Source organism: Pristiophorus japonicus, chromosome 24, assembly GCF_044704955.1.
Source record: "Pristiophorus japonicus isolate sPriJap1 chromosome 24, sPriJap1.hap1, whole genome shotgun sequence".
Taxonomy (NCBI): domain Eukaryota; kingdom Metazoa; phylum Chordata; class Chondrichthyes; family Pristiophoridae; genus Pristiophorus; species Pristiophorus japonicus.
Genome location: NC_092000.1, coordinates 15,834,978 through 15,851,768, shown reverse-complemented (window position 1 = coordinate 15,851,768; position 16,791 = coordinate 15,834,978). Strand labels below are relative to the sequence as shown.

General features: G+C 45.4%; 1 protein-coding gene across 3 annotated transcripts in view; it reads right to left on the bottom strand.

The window, feature by feature from the left end:
• rnaseh2a (ribonuclease H2, subunit A) overlaps positions 1-15,225 on the bottom strand; it is an 85,125-nt gene extending 69,900 nt beyond the window's left edge. For 2 of the 3 annotated variants that reach the window (XM_070867292.1, XM_070867291.1), the window contains exons 1-4: positions 14,997-15,225; positions 8,383-8,454; positions 5,295-5,421; positions 3,476-3,563 (exon numbers count right to left, since the gene is read on the bottom strand). In XM_070867292.1, the coding sequence (XP_070723393.1) occupies positions 3,476-3,563; positions 5,295-5,421; positions 8,383-8,454; positions 14,997-15,123 (414 nt within the window). In that variant the 5' untranslated portion in view covers positions 15,124-15,225. Of the gene's footprint in view, positions 1-3,475; positions 3,564-5,294; positions 5,422-6,868; positions 7,039-8,382; positions 8,455-14,996 lie in introns of those variants that run through there. The other variant, XM_070867293.1, reaches the window with a different exon arrangement.
• Positions 15,226-16,791: the final 1,566 nt, after the last annotated feature.

Here is a 16,791-nt window from a genome sequence, read left to right as displayed (position 1 = left end):
GTTTGAGTGCGTGGGTGCAGCTAAGCAGAAAGATTGTACCACATGTGGCACTGGGACTGTTCTTTTTAAAACTCCAGAAGCAGCTGCTTGAAAACTACATTTTGAAAACATGCAGCAACTCAGTCAAGATTGGGAATGCCCTATGCAAGGAAACACAGATGAGAGGTGATCTCATTGAAACATACAAGATTCTGAAGGGGATCGACAGGGTAGATGCGGAGAGGTTGTTTCCCCGGGCTGGAGTGTCTCGAACTAGGCAGCACAGTCTCAGGATAAGGGGTCAGCCATTTAAAACAGCGATGAGGAGGAATTGCTTCACTCAGAGGGCTGCGAATCTTTGGAATTCTCTGCCCCGGAGTGTTGTGGATGCGGAGTCTCTGAACATGTTCATGGCCGAGATAGATTTTTGGAGTCTAGGGGAATCAAGAGATATGGAGACAGTGCGGGAAAGTGGTTGAGGTCGATGATCAGCCATGATCTTATTGAATGGCGGAGCAGGCTCGTGGGGCCATAGGGCCTACTCCTGCTCCTATTTCTTATGCAGATGTGAAACTATAATCTAGCACTCCGTATGTGTGGATAGCTAAATTGTTTTACAGCACGTGAAAGTGAATTAAAAAAAATAATTTCACAGCAGCCGGAAATGAGTGCTATATTAATGGATTTCAAGTAAAAGCAACAAGGTTAATTAATTATTGATATACAATTCCAGCCATTAATGAAAACTCCGCAGGCTAATCATTCATGTTGATTCACAGCTGGATCAATCCTTCACACTTGAACCCAAGGTGACCTACGCTGACCCAGGGGAGGGTGCAAGATGTGGACCAGGCTCTAATATACTAAGCAATCACCATGACCAATGGCATGTTGAGTCAGGAGTGTGCAGTTCTGGTTACCACATTACAGGAAAGATGTGATTGCACGAGAGAGGGTACAGAGGAGAGTTACGAGGATATTGCCTGGACTGGAGAATTTTAGCTATGAGAAAATATTGGACAGGCTGGGGTTGTTCTCTTTGGAACAAAGAGGCTGAGGGGAGATCTTATTGAGGAGTATAAAATTACAAGGGGCCTAGATAGAGTGGATAGGACAGACTTATTTCTCTTAGCCGAGAGGTCAACCACCAGTGGGCATAGATTTAAAGTAATTGGTAGGAGGTTTAGAGGGGATTTGAGGAGAAATTTCTTCACCTGGAGGGTGGTGGGGGTCTGGAATTCACAGTCTGAAATGATCAGCGAGGCAGAAACCCTCACCACATTGAAAGGGTACTTGGATGTGCACGTGAAGTGCCGCAACCTACAGGGCTATGGACCAAGAGATGGAAAGTGGGATTAGGCTGGATAGCTCTTTATCAGCCGACACGGACACGATGGGCCGAAATGGCCTCCTTCTATGCTGTAAATTTCTATGATACAAAGGACATGGTAAAGACATTTTTAGATATATTTTTTTAAATCCTTAGGATAGTGTCTTGCAGTTGAAAAAATAAGAGCAGCGTTGCCATGGTAAGACACCAAGATATTGTGCCACATTTATAGAGAGTTGAGAAATTATCCAATTAGAAACTTGAAGCAACACTGCATACTCTTGGTTAGATGCTACAAATTTAGTTTTGTAATAATTTAAGACATTTAAAAAAAAACTAAAGCCACATTGAAGGAGTTTAAACCTTCGACCTTGTTAAGACTAGAACACTAGCGGCAGGCAGTCACAGCAGCCAGTGTAGCAGCAGAGTTTTCAGAACAGGATATTGCAAGAAATGAGTCAACCGAGTCTGCCCAAAACACCTCATTAATGTGCCAGCACTCTGCAGACAGCTTCTGACCTCCTTGGACAATAATAATGAGGATCATGTCAGCAAGCCATCACTATCTTTTATATCTATTCTAGTTAATCATTCCTGTGGCGCAAGTAGAATATTCTTTGTTAAAGTTTTCTTATGTCTACCATCTATATTGTGCTCAACTTACTACTTTCTCAATCCCGTCTCTTTAGCGACCTCACCTGATTCTTCTATTACTACCAGGTGTCCATTTTTTTTTAAACTCTGAAGTATTTTGTGTTGACTTAACTATGATAAATGCAAGTGTATAAATAAGAACAGAAGAATTAAGAGCAGATGTTGACCATACGGCCATTCGAGCCTACTCCGCCATTCAATAAGATCAGGGCTGATCTTTGAGCTCAACTCCACTTTCTCGTCCGATCCCCATATCCCTCGATTCCCCTAGAGTCCATAAATCTATCTATCGCAGCCTTGAATATACTCAACGATTCAGCATCCACAGCTCTTTGGGGTAGAAAATTCCAAAGATTCACAACCCTGAGTGAAGAAATTCCTCCTCGACTCAGTCTTAAATGACTGACTACTTATCCTGAGACTATGCCCCCTAGTTCTAGACTCTCCAGCCAGGGGAAACAACCTCTCAGCATCTACCCTGTCAAGCCCCCTCAGAATCTTGTATGTTTCAATTAGATCACCTCTCATTTTCTAAACTCCAGAGAGTATAGGCCCAACCTACTCAATCTCTCCTCACAGGACAACTGTCTCATCCCAAAAATGCTTGTTTTTGTCCTTTGATTGGTGAGCGAAAGTAGAAAATAACCACGATTGCAAACAACCCAATCACATAATGCCCCAAAAATCTACCCAATCACATTACAGAAAAGAATTCTCACACAGCTTTATGTAGTCCTATAATGAATGTCCACACAAAATTCACAATCTCAGATATAGATTTGGCTCAAAGAACTTTTCACTCCTCTTTACAAACCTCACATCACAACCTTCCAAACTTCTAAGCACCCCAGACTCAGAGTGTTGCCTTTCGCGTGCCCAACAAGAATAAACTAACTGTAGAAATTCGCAGTTTATGAAGTATTAAATGAATGATTCTGAATGTACTCTACCTGCCTTAGTTTTATTCTCCTCCAGTTTTGCACACAGTGTTATAATAACTCTGCAAGATGCAAACTGTACCAGAATCGTATGTGGATTGCCTAAAGCAATGCACAATGATAAACAGTACCTCACTTGGCCAGCCACTAAACTGAACAATACACCTACAGATGAATGTTTGTACATCATAATGGGTCATCAGCAATTACCAGCATAACAAAATCAAAACGATTCAGCCAATTAATTTCACTTGCTGTTGATACAGACTTTACATGTATTTTTAGAAGTGCCATCCCCAATGGGCAAAAATCCAGCATTGGAATCCCAAGAGCAGCAGCAGATCAGAGAAAGAGCACTGTCCCAAGGAATGGCTAAACCTGAAGCTCATCGATAGGAGAGAAGGCAGCATGTATAGGAGACTTGAGCAGCAAGTCAACTTTTTTTAAATTAGAAAATAGTACAAGAGGAGCACCACTATTAGTGGTGGGAGAGCGATCTGAGCAGGCAGTCACAAACAGAAACATGGAAGTACCTCCTTCAGCTGAGTGTCTGCAGAACATTTCTGCAACTCACCTCTTTCACTTGGACACCACTGTCCAACGCATACTGGATGAGTCCGATGGCAGCATCATGAGACAACGTGTTCAGGTTGCATTTGGTTCTATTTTGGGAACAAGGAGAGAGTCAGACATGGTCAGCAACTAGCGGTTTCAACCTCGGAGCAGGCTCAACACGTGGCAGAATGCTGCCTTCCTTGGAGAGCGGAAGGAGCAGCATGGAGGCATACCACTCCAGGGAGCAGCATGTGCTGGAGCAGGAGAGCAACAAGCAGTGAAGAGTGACGTCATCAAGGTCCAAGTCAGTGATTGGAGCGTGGGCAGGTACAGCAGAAGCGGCGAGGTCGGGGCGAAGGAGCGGCGAGAGATTGTAGAGGGACGTGATCGGAGCCCAGGAGAGGCGTGAGTTCGAGGCCCAGAAGAGGCGAGGGCCCAGGGACAGCACGGGCCAGCCCAAACTGCGATATGTGTGCGCACTAGGTCTATGCAGCAGAGCTGGTCTCCAGTCGTCTTGGGTAATCCTTGCTACTGGACCAAGACCTAGCTGTGTCAAGCCGTGTGGTGGCTGGTGTGCAACGGCCACCCCACGTTAAAAAAAATCCACGCACAGGCATCTTCCACCCTTCAACATGTAGTTTGGGACCTGGAATTTTAGGTCCATTATTGAAACACCTGTGAACTTTTTGACGTGGAAGCAAGTCATCCTCGATTCGAGGGACTCTAATGATGATTGGGAACGGCAGAAAGGGAAAACTTTCACCCATTGCATAAACCTTGCTACAATAACTAGAGGCCATAGATTCAAAATCATTGAAAACATTCTCCTCATCTCTCCTCTAGATTTTATTCCAGTCAGAGTCTCGTCAGGATCTGGAATGCTCTACCATAAATAATTTTAAAATGGAGTTGGACAGCTACTTGAGGATGAGGAACTCACAGGGTTATGGACAAAAAGAGCCACCGCAGGCACAACGGGTCGAATGGCCACCTCCTGTACTGCAAGTTTCTATAAATCTAAAATCACTATTAAATGGCCATCTGGCTTCGCTGAAACCTAGCTGAAACTTAACAACTCTCAGGAGTGGGGCAAACCCGAACGGCAGAACTGCCAAGTGGTTTAAAATATGAAATAAGGCCGAATCCCAATTAATCATTTAAAATTCCAGGCTGTTGGCAAAAGAACCGGATGGGACATTCACTGGAGGTGGTTGGTGGAGGGGGGGGGGGGGGGGGGGAGAAAGGGGGAAGGGGGAAGAGGGTATTCAGAACCTTCAGTGGCAAGTTCTACCTATTGTAACTTTATTACAATAGCTTCAGTCTACAGGGTGAACATATGAAATAGCAGAAATCGGCCATTTGGCCCCTCGAGCCTGCTCCACCATTCAATAAGATCACGGCTGATTTGATCTTGGGCTCAACTCCACTTCCCTGCCCGCTCCCCAGAACCCTCGACTCTCTTCTCATTCAAAAATCTGCACTCCCCCACCCCCCACCTTATCATTCAAAAATCTGTCTATCTCCACCCTAAATATATTCAATGACCCAGCCTCCACAGCTCTCTTGGTCAGAGAATTCCAAAGATTCCAACCCTCTGAGAAGAAATTCCTCCTCATCTCTGTTTTAAATGGGCGATCCCTTATTCTGAGACTATGCCCCTAGTTCTAGATACCCCCATGAGGAGAAACATCCTCTCTGCATCTACCCCGTCAAGCCCCCTCAGAACTGGCACCATCAATCCATTGCAACATGTGTTCAAAGCCTGCTGCCTTCATCTTATTCCAGCAAGAATGTGCCTCAGTGTATTCCTTCCGTAAAGTTAACATGCTGAGAAGTACCTTTGCTGCATGCTAGTTGAGATTATATTGGGCGAAAGGACCTGCAGGGCCCAACCAATAAAATCTTTTGATTCGTTTAGTTTAGCAAACAGCTTCTCTCTCTCCAGCTCTGTTAGTGTCTTGGAGTCTGCAAGAGAACAGAAAAGGGAAATTAAACTAACACGTTGACATCTGCATCAAGTCCAACAGCTAAAATTTACTGGTCATGGGGTATGGGCAACAACAACAAAAATTTAAACCAAACAGCATGGTGGCATCAGTAGGCCATCAGCATGCCAAACGCTGGGAAAACACAGGGCATGCTTGCAATTCCCACACATGACCCCAAGTTTCGGCCCGCGCCGAAAACGGCGCACCTCCGAGCTGGACGCCTGTTCTTCGCGCTTAAAAGTGCTCTAGAAAAAAACTTCGATATTCTCCGGCTCCTCGGAGCTCGATCTCAGCTTGGCGCGGTGCGCCCTTCACAGCGGGGGGCGGAGCCAAACACTCGCGCCGATTCTGTAAGTAGTGGGGGTTGGGTCCAATTTAAATGAGCCAAGTGGTGCCGGCAACCCTGCGCGTGCGCGTTGGAGCATGCGCGCACGCGCAGTGTCAATCAAACATTGGCACTCGGCCATTTTTAAAAGGACTCGGCTGCCATCGAGCCACTGACACCGCCCCTTAAGCGTGGCCGAATGGCCTCAACCCCCTTGAAAAGTTGATCCTTCGGCTGCCAGCCAGCCACTGACGCCGCTCCTATCCCATGGCCGAATGGCCTCAGCCCCCTTGAAAAGCTGCATGCCTCCGGTGTTGATCCTTCGGCTGCCGGCCAGCCACTAAGAGAATGAAGGCCTGCCTGCAGCACAGCAGCTCAGCTCGAAGGCTGCTTGCTGCCGTTGTTGGGGTTGCCGTCGAGACACTGACGGCACACCCCTGCCTGTCTCCAACATGAAAGGCCTGCCTGAAGCACTTTCACACAGGTAGGAACATGGTTTATTTAATCTTTTCTTTGCTTATAAATTTTTATTCAGGTTGGATTTATTTGTATAATATTTGTGTAAGTATAACTAAGGATTGATTGTAAAATTTAATGACTTCCCTTCCCCCCCCTCCCTCCCTCCCACCTCGTTCCCTACGCCTAATTTGTAACCTACGCCTGATTTTCTAAAGTGTAGACAAGGTTTTTTCGAGCGTACAAAAATCTTCACTTACTCCATTCTAAGTTAGTTTGGAGTAAGTTTTCACTGCCGAAACTTTGAAAACAGGCGTAAGTGGCGGGACACGCCCCCTTTTGAAAAATAAATTCTGTTCCAAAGTGAAACTGTTCTAACTGACTAGAACTGGAGCAAATTAAATGCCGAGAATTTGAATTTCTAAGATACTCCGTTCTACACCAGTTGCTCCAAAAAATTAGGAGCAACTGAGGCCAAAACTTGGGCCCAATGATACAAAAGCAAAATACTGCGGATGCTGGAATCTGAAATAAGAACAGAAAATGCTGGAAATCTCAGGTCAGTCGGCATCTGTGGAGAGAGAAAGAGAGTTAACATTTCAGGTCGATGTCTCTTCACCAGTTCTGACGAAGGGTCACCTACCTGAAACATTAACTGGTTCTCTCTCCACAGATGCTGCCTGACCTGCTGAGATTTCCAGCATTTTCTGTTCTTCTCCCACACAATGATGCTCTGATGTGGGTTGGATGACTTGAGGGAGGTCTTTCCCAAGAAGGCACGAGTGACTACTATAGATTTTTTTCAAAAAAGATCTGTGAAACCAAGATGAAGGGCTTAAAGAGCAGAACACCATTAAAGGTTGAAAAGATAAGAGATTAATCAGAAAGTCGCGATTACATGGCTTGGGTTTTAAAAGACTGGATATTGTAAAAGGATTGGAAACTGTGAGCTCTTAAGAATAAATTAAGAGATGGTGTGACAATTCTTGATTTCAACAGAGTGAGGCAGATATATGCATCCAGGAGTTACAACAACCTCATTCCTCGAGTTTAGTTCCGAAAAATTAATTTTAGGAAAGTTAAAAATCACACAAGTTCGATTTCCGCTCCATCCCCAATCTCAACCACACTGAGCAAGGAGCCACCAAGATTATGACATCACTCTTTGGGAGGGAAAGAAAATCAGAATGGAATGTTACACCCGTACCCAGAGCAGCCTGCCAGTTTGATAAAGGAGTCTTTTTTTTTGTCTAATAATACTGTGAAGCGCCTTCGGACGTTTTGCTACGTTAAAGGCACTATATAAATACAAGTTGTTGTTTTGGAAACAACCCACACATCACTTCCAGTGCAGTACTGAGGGAGTGCTGCACTGTCAGAGGTGCCGTCTTTCGGATGAAACGTTAAACCGAGGCACCATCAGGTGGATGTAAAAGCTCCTGCGGCACTATTTCGAAGAAGAGCAGGGAAGTTCTCCCCAGTGTCCTGGCCAATATTTGTCCCTCAATCAACATCACTAAAATAGATTATCTGGTGATTATCGCATTGCTCTTCATGGGAGCTTGCTGTGTGCAAATTGGCTGCAGCATTTCCCACATTACAACAGTGACTACACTTCAAAAGTACTTCATTGGGTGTAAAGCGCTTTGGACATCCGGTGGGCATGAAAGGTGCGATATAAATCCAAGTCTTTCTTTTTTACTTTCTTGGTAAGAAAAGCATAAAAGCTCACATGGATAATGTGGAGGGGAAAAATTAAATACAAAATAGTTAGTGACTCTTAAAACTCTTTTTCCATCCCTGGCACAGGTGCAGACAAGACAGTAGGGAACAGTGCTTCTGTAAATAGCAGTTTGTCACCGATACCAAACACATACATTCGATATAAAATTCACAATAGATTGTAAATTAGTTTCAGACATCTTCCAAACTTTGTTGAATAATCAGAAGCACCACTACAAAAAGCTGCAGGCCCCTGGGGCCAGGAGTGAGCAGTGGAGTCTCCATTAATGATACCAAGGCCCCATGATATAGAGCAAAGATCTAACTGCTCATATCGCTGAAGACTTGCTTGTTTGGGTTTTGGTGCCATTCAGCAGCTTGATGGCGTTATCAGTAGCATTTTGACTTTTTCAAAAGATGTTTTGACTTCCATACCTGCGACCTTGAGCTCCTCGAGCTGCTGTTGCTTAGACAGCGGGCAAAAACAGATTCCGTAAACCATTGGCCCTGGAAACACAGGAAAACAATAAGCGTTAGGCATAACAGTTCCTGCCACTGAACATAGGTGTAAAAGTCAGTGTGTGAAATTGAGGACAGATAGGGACTTAAGAAATAAGAGCAGGAGTAAGCTATTTGGCCCCTCGAGCCTACTCTGCCATTTAATAAGATCATGGTTGATCTGATCTTGGGCTCAGCTGCACTTCCCTGCCCGCTCCCCATAACCCTTCAACCCCCGCCCCCCCCCACCTTATCATTCAAAAATCTGTCTATCTCCACCTTAAATATATTCAATGACCCAGTCTGCACAGCTCTCTGGGACAGAGAATTCACAGATTCACGAACCTCAGAAGAAATTCCTCATCTCAGTTCTAAATGGGCGACCCCTTATTCTGAAACTATGCCCCCTAGTTCTACATTTCCCCCAGTTCTAGATTCCCCACAGTTCTAAATTACTACGTTGGACTTCATTATTATAGGTTACGTAGCAGAGTGGTTATGTTACTGGACTAATGATCCAGAAGCCTGGACAAATGATCTGGAGACACGCGTTCAAATCCCACCATGGCAGCTGGGGAATTTATATTCAGTTCATTAAATAAATCTGGAATTAAAAAAGCTAGTATCAGTAATGATGACCATGAAACTGCCAGATTGTCATAAAAACCCATCTGGTTCACTAATGTCCTTTAGGGAAGGAAATCTGCCGCCCTTACCTGGTCCTGATCCTATGTGTGACTCAAGACCCACAGCAATGTGGTTGGACTCTCAACTGCCCCTCTGAAATGTCCTAGCAAGCCACTCAGTTGTACCAAACCGCTACAAAAAAGTACATACAGCCCACACGGACTGCAGCAGTTCAAGAAGGCAGCTCACCACCACCTTCTCTAGGGCAATTAGGGATGGGCAATGAATGCCAGCCTTGCCAGCAATGAACAAATAAAAAAAAATGATATGGCACTGAGAGATTACATGACAGAGATTAAAATGACAAGAGTCATCTGGGAGAGTATAGCTCGAGTGGCTTCTGCACATCATCGTGGAAGGCGCTATAGAAATGTAAGTATATTCTTTCTGTCTAACTCAGTAAACGCTGCCAGTTTGCCGTCATCGGGACCGCAAGTTCTGAGCCACTGAACATGAAGATTACCAAATGAGAATTAGCAACTTGCAGTGTTATTTCTCCAGAAGCAATTCTTTGTGCCAAGTACATAAACAGATAAGTCACTGAAAAACTCAGGAATGAATCTCGTGAGCAAATCTGGTATAAATCACTTTTTAAAGACATCCCAATCTACTCTGATGCAGTTTAACCACTAATCCAAATCTTGTTTTTCAACAAAATGAGAGTAGATCTTATTAGGATTCCACCAAACAAACTTGTGACTTGTCATATGCTGAACTGCTAACTTTGTAAAATGTATTTTGAGCAGAGTACAACTGAAGTTATTTTCTACAAAAGCTAAGAGGTTGAAACAAGCAAAAAGCAACAAGTATTTATTTTGAAGTCAGAAGCCCCTTTCCAAAATGATTTCCAGCGACATTGTACCCATACCATAAAGGTATGACTGTCAATCATAACTTTTTATTTATCATCATAGGCAGTCCCTCGAAGTCGAGGATGACTTGCTTCCACACTAAAAGTGATTTTTCAGGTGACCGAAGAGTCCAATGTTGGACCTACAGTCTCTGTCACAGGTGGGGCATATAGAAGGACGGGTATCACTACTGCCCTGTAGACCATAAGCTTGGTGCCGAATTTGAGGTTCTGGTCTTCAAATACTCTCTTCCTCAGGCGACTGAAGGCTGCGCTGGCACACTGAAGGTGGTATTGGACCTCGTCGTCAATGTCTGCTCTTACTGACAGTAGGCTCCCGAGGTATGGAAAATGATCCATGTTGTCCAAGGCCTCGTGTCGTGGATTTTGATAATGGGGGGGGGGGGGGGGGGGCAATGCTGCGTGGTGGGGTCAGGTTGGTACAGGACCTTTGTCTTATGGAAGTTTAGCGTAAGGCCTATGCGTTCGTACGCCTTGGTGACGGTGTTAACGATGGCTTGGAGTTTGGCCTCCGAGTGTGTACAGACGCAAGCGTCGTCTACGTACTGTAGGTCAATGACAGAGGATGGGACGGCCTTGGATCTGGCCTGGAGGCAGCGAAGATTGAACAAATTCCCATGTTCTATAATTTAGCCCCAATCCAACGGGGAGCTTGCTAAGGGTGAGATGCAGCATTGCAGCAAGGAAGAACGAAAAGAGCGTTAGTGCGATAACACAGCCTTGCTTGACCCCGGTCCAGACGTGGATTGGGTCTGTGATGAATCCATTAGTCAGGATCACAGCTTGCATATCATCGTGGAGCAGGCGGAGGATGGCGACAAACTTTTGAGGGTAGCCGAAACAGAGGACACCGCTCCATAATCCCTCACGGTTGACAGTGTAAAAGACCTTTTGTGAGGTCAAAGAAGGCCATGTACAAGGGTTGGTGCTGTTCTCTACATTTCTCTTGTTGTCGCATGGTGAAGATCATGTCCGTTGTACCCCTTAGTGGACGGAATCCGCATTGTGACTCTGGGAGGAGCTCTTCAGCCATTTATATAGCGCCTTTAACGTAGTAAAACATTCCAAGGCGCTTTCACAACAGAGTTACAAGACAAAACAGATAAATTTGACACCGAGGCACAAAAGAAGAAATTAAGGCAGCTGATCAAAAGCTTGTTTAAAGCGGTAGGTTTTAAGGAGCGTCTTAAAAAGGAGGAAAGAGAGGTGGGGCGGTTTAGGGCCCAAACAGCTGAAGGCACGGCCACCGATGGTTGAGCAGTTATAATGAGGGATTATAATTAGAGGAGCATAGACAGCATTGGGATTGTGAGGCTGAAAAAGATGAGAGAGATAGGGAGGGGCAAGACCATGGAGTGATTTGTAAACAAGGATGAGAATTTTGAAAATCGAGGTCTTGTTTAGCCAGGAGCCAATATAGGTCAGAAAGCAGAGGTGATGGGTGATCGTGACTTGGTGCAAGTTAGTACACGGGCTGCTGACATTTGGATGACCTCAAGTTTACGTAGTGTAGAATGTGGGAGGCCGGCCAGGAGTGAGTTGGAGTAGTCAAGTCTAGAGGTAACAAAGGCATAAATGCAGGTTTCAGCAGCAGAAGAGCTGAGGCAGGGGCGGAGGTGGGCGATGTTACGGAGGTGGAAAAAGGCGGTTTTAGTTATGCCGCGGATATTGGCTGGAAACTCATTTCAGGGTCAAATATGACACAGAGATTGCAAACAGTCTTGTTCACCCTCAGATTGATGCTAGGAAGAGGGATGATTCGGGAACGCAGTTTGTGGTGGGGAAAATGCTATTTATTTTCAGGGGTGGGAGAGGGAAAGGAGTTTTTTTGGCCTAATCATAGCAAGACACATCAGCACTGGGGAAAGAAACACACCGTCAACATCAAGCACTCCCAAGACATGCATATCTAGCTACACAGTAAAATTTCCTCTACTCTGCCCTACCTTACCCCTCAAACCTACTAACACCAGATATCTCCATTTCCCAATTACATCAACCTATGGTCTCAGAGAGCGCTAATTCAGTGCCAATCCATGTTGCAGTACAGGAAGTTTTGTGCCACTGGAAACAGTGTTGTAAATAATTTTAAAACTATGTTCTGCAGGCTGATGGTGAATTATACATTACTGGACATGACCAGAAAGCGGGTGCTGCCACTGAAGATTACGGTTAACACTTAAATTGACTTGGATTTACAAGGATGATACCAGATATGCAAGTGTATACATATCAGGAAGGGATGAACAGGCTGGGTCTCTTTTCACTTGAAAAATGGCTGAGGGGTGACCTAATAGAGGTCTTTAAAATTATGAAAGGTTTTGACAGAGCAGACACAGAATGTTTCCACTTGTGGGGTTAGAGCATAACTAGAGGCCATCAATATATGATAGTCCCCAAGAAATCCAATAGGGAATTCAGATACTTCTTTACTCCGAGTGGTGAGAATGTAGAACTCGCGGCCACAGAGACTAGTTGAAGCAAACAGTATAGATGCATTTAAGGTGGGGGGGGGGGGGGGGTGGCTAGATAAGCATATGAGGGAGAAGGGAAGAGAGAGTTATGCAGATAGATTTAGATGAGGAAAGACAGGAGGAGGCTCAAGTGGAGCATAAATGCCGGCATGGACTGGTTGGGCCGAATGGCCTGATCCTGTGCTGTATATAAATTTAGTCGGTTCATACAAAGTAACAAATGATGCGAAAGTGTACACCTAACTTAAAATGGGGGTGCCATTCAGTAATACATGGGGGATTGCAGTTGGTTCAGAAACGGAGGTAAATTGGAAGGTTATAGACACAGAATGCCATCAGGTAAATGATTCACGTAACACTGGCTTGTCAACCTTCCATACAAGAGATTGTAGTGTATTTGCCTTCTCCTGCAGGAAGGCGAAAGAAAAGATTTGCATTTCTATAGCGCCTTTCACGACTTCAGGATGTCATAAAGCGCTTTACAGCCAATGAAGTACTTTTGGAGTATAGTCACTGTTGTAACGTGGGAAATGCGACAGCCAATTTGCACATAGCAAGCTCCCACAAACAGCCATGTGATAATGACCCGAAAATCTGTTTTTGTTCTGTTGATTGAGGGATAAATATTGGCCAGGACACTGGGGATAACTCCCCTGCTCTTCTTCCAAACAGTGCTGTGGGATCTTTTATGTCCGCTTGAGACGGGTCCTTGGTTTGACGATTCATCCGAAAGACGGTACCTCAGCACTGCACTGTCAGTCTAGATTTTTGTGTTCAAGTCTCAGGAGCAGACTTGAACCCGCAACCTTCTGACTCAGAGGAAAGAGTGCTACCCACTGAACCACAGCTGGCACTGTGAAAGAATGAAATGGAAGCAGGGCTATGCTGGCAGTCCTAGCCGTTACAACAGCCCTCTGTTAAGATAAAGAGGCCAGAGGATTTTAAAGGAGGGTTTTCACCATTGCTATGGATGCGAGGATAAGCATCATTGTCATAAGTGTGGGAGAAATCCCTAGAATTCCCACAGCCAACCTAATGGTGACAAAAATACATACAGAAGCATCCGAGCAAAGAATAAATGCCACTCTACTATCCCCTTCCAGCTTGCTACTTTTAACCATGTTTATGTTTCTCATGCAAAACAAGTGACACGAGGAAGTAGCTTGCAACAAATTATCACCACAGGATGTGTCCAATACTGATTCAAATATTTATTTAAAAATACTTAGTGACTACATTTTTGTTATGTATGTTTTTAGAGTGACAAACATCAAAATGGGTTACTTTTGTGTTTACAAATATGGTTTTTATTGAATCAAAAAAAAAGTTCACACACACGTTTTTGGGTTATAGCCTACGACAGGTCAGCTTGGCTCAGTGGGTCCTAGCTTTAAGTACGAAGGTTGCGGGTTCAAGCCCCAGTCCTGCATTTGAACACATGATCTAAGCCAATGCTTCAGTGCACCACTGAGGGGAGTGCAGCATTATTAGACGCGCTGTCTTTCAGACGAGGTGTTAAACCGAGATTGTGTGAGTGGATGTAACAGATCCCAGGGCAACATTTGAAGAAGAGCAGTTCTCCTGATGTCCTGGTCAATGAGTCCCTCAATCAACACCGAACTGGTCATTCATCTCATTTGCTGTGCTATACAAATGCCTACATAACAGCAACTGTGCAACAGTAATTCATGGGACCTGAAGCACTTTGGAATATTCTGAGGATGCAATAAAGCACTATATAAATGCAAGTTCTTTCTTGCTTTATATTGCAAAGTACTTCCAGATGCATGTAGAATGTGTTGCACAGAATAATTGGCTCTACATATTCATGGTTGGCAAGGACAGGATCGTTTCCACAGTACAAGTGGGAATGGGGGAGGATGTCAGGGGAAGGTGGTTCACTAAACAAGGAAGTGGTTTGGCAGTGTGCAGCACTGGGCAGCGGGAGGCATCGGATAGTCCCTTCAGCAAAGTGAGACCTGGGTCACTCTGGACAACAGAATTGGGGGGGGGGGGGGAGGTGGTGTGGACGGTGGAGGGTTGGAAGGCGGAGGTTAGAAGGGGTTCAAGGTTGGGAGGGGAGGGGACGGGGTTAATCACGAGTCTAATATCCACCATCCCTCAACATGCTTCAGTCGTGAGTGAGCCAAGGGACTTACTCACTCAACACTGGCCCCTCACTCCCACCCCCTGGGCCCTCACTCCCTCTTCTACCCCCACACACTCCCCTTGGGACACTCACTCCCTCCCTCCATCTGGGGGGGGGGGGGGGGGTGGGGCAGCTCACACCCTGGTGCGGGGGGCCCCCTCACTCATTCCCCGTCCCCTGGGGGGGGGGGCCCCTCACTCATTCCCCGCCCCCTGGGGGGGGCCCCCTCACTCATTCCCTGCCCCCTTGGGGGGCCCCTTGCTCCTCCTGGGGGGCCCCTCACTCATTCCCTGCCCCCTTGGGGGGCCCCTTGCTCCTCCTGGGGGGCCCCTCACTCATTCCCTGCCCCCTGGGGGGGGCCCTCGCTCACCCAGCACCGGCCCCCGGCCCGCCTCATCGATGCCCAGGCTGCACTCGCTGCTCCGACAGGCGTCGGGAATGGCCGATAGCAGCCGGCAGCTGCCGCTGTTGTCGCGGTGCAGCTCGCTCAGGTCCATGGCTGACGGCGATGTGGTGTCTGTAATTGTTGCCGTTACTCCGCCTCAGGTTCAAACACCCCGCGCCGACACGAGAGACCGTCCGACAATCCTTCCCGCGCTCATTCTTTGCCCTCTGACCTTTCACCTGAAGGCCACCTAGCACAACATATTATTTTACTTTGTTGTGTGCAGGGTTAACACAAGTTCGACACTGAAACATTGCAGCAGGTTTTATTTAATTTTTTAATCAGAAGTTAATGTTTGCAATCAACTGGTGCTCGGTGCTCGGTGCGCGTTGCTGTGCATGCGCAGTACCTCCTGGGAGTTGTAGTTTTCAGATCAGTTGTAGTGGAGATTAGAGATAGTAAGGGGAAAAAGTCACTGGTCGGCATAGTTTATAGGCCCCCAAATAATAACTTCACGGTGGGGCGGGCAATAATCAAGGGAATAATGGAGGCATGTGAAAAAGGAACGGCAGTAGTCATGGGGGATTTTAACCTACATATCGATTGGTCAAATCAAATCGCACTGGGTAGCCTGGAGGAGGAATTCATAGAATGCATACGGGATTGTTTCTTAGAACAGTATGTAACAGAACCTACAAGGGAGCAAGCCATCTTAGATCTGGTCCTGTGTAATGAGACAGGAATATAAACGATCTCCTAGTAAAAGATCCTTTCGGAATGAGTGATCACAATATGGTTGAATTTGTAATACAGATTGAGGATGAGGAAGTTGTGTCAGAAACGAGCGTACTATGCTTAAACAAAGGGGACTACAGTGGGATGAGGGCAGAGTTGGCTAAAGTAGACTGGAAACAAGGACTAAACGGTGGCACAATTCAGGAATAGTGGAGGATTTTTAAGGAGCTCTTTCATAGTGCGCAACAAAAATATATTCCAGTGAAAAAGAAGGGCGGCAAGAGAAGAGATAACCAGCCGTGGATAACCAAGGAAATAAAGGAAAGTATCAAATCAAAAACCAATGCGTATAAGGTGGCCAAAGTTAGTGGGAAACTAGAGGATTGGGAAAATTTTAAGCAACAGCAAAGAATGACTAAAAAAACAATAAAGACAGGGAAGATAGATTACGAAGGTAAACTTGCGCAAAACATAAAAACAGATAGTAAAAGCTTTTACAGATATATAAAACGGAAAAGAGTGACTAAAGTAAATGTTGGTCCCTTAGAAGATGAAAAGAGGGATTTAATAATGGGAAATGTGGAAATGGCTGAGACCTTAAACAATTATTTTGCTTCCGTCTTCACAGTGGAAGACACAAAAACAATGCCAAAATTTGCAGGTCACAGGAATGTGGGAAGGGAGGACCTTGAGACAATCACTATCACTAGGGGGCTAGTGCTGAACAGACTAATGGGACTGAAGGTAGACAAGTCCCCTGGTCCTGATGAAATGCATCCCAGGGTATTAAAAGAGATGGCGGAAGTTATAGCAGATGCATTAGTTAAAATCTACCAAAATTCTCTGGACTCTGGGGAGGTACTAGCGGATTGGAAAGCAGCTAATGTAACGCCTCTGTTTAAAAAAGGGGGCAGGTAACAATAGGTCGGTTAGTTTAACATCTGTAATGGGGAAAATGCTTGAAACTATCATTAAGGAAGAAATAGCGGGACATCTGGATAGGAATAGTGCAATCAAGCAGACTCAGCATGGATTCATGAAAGGG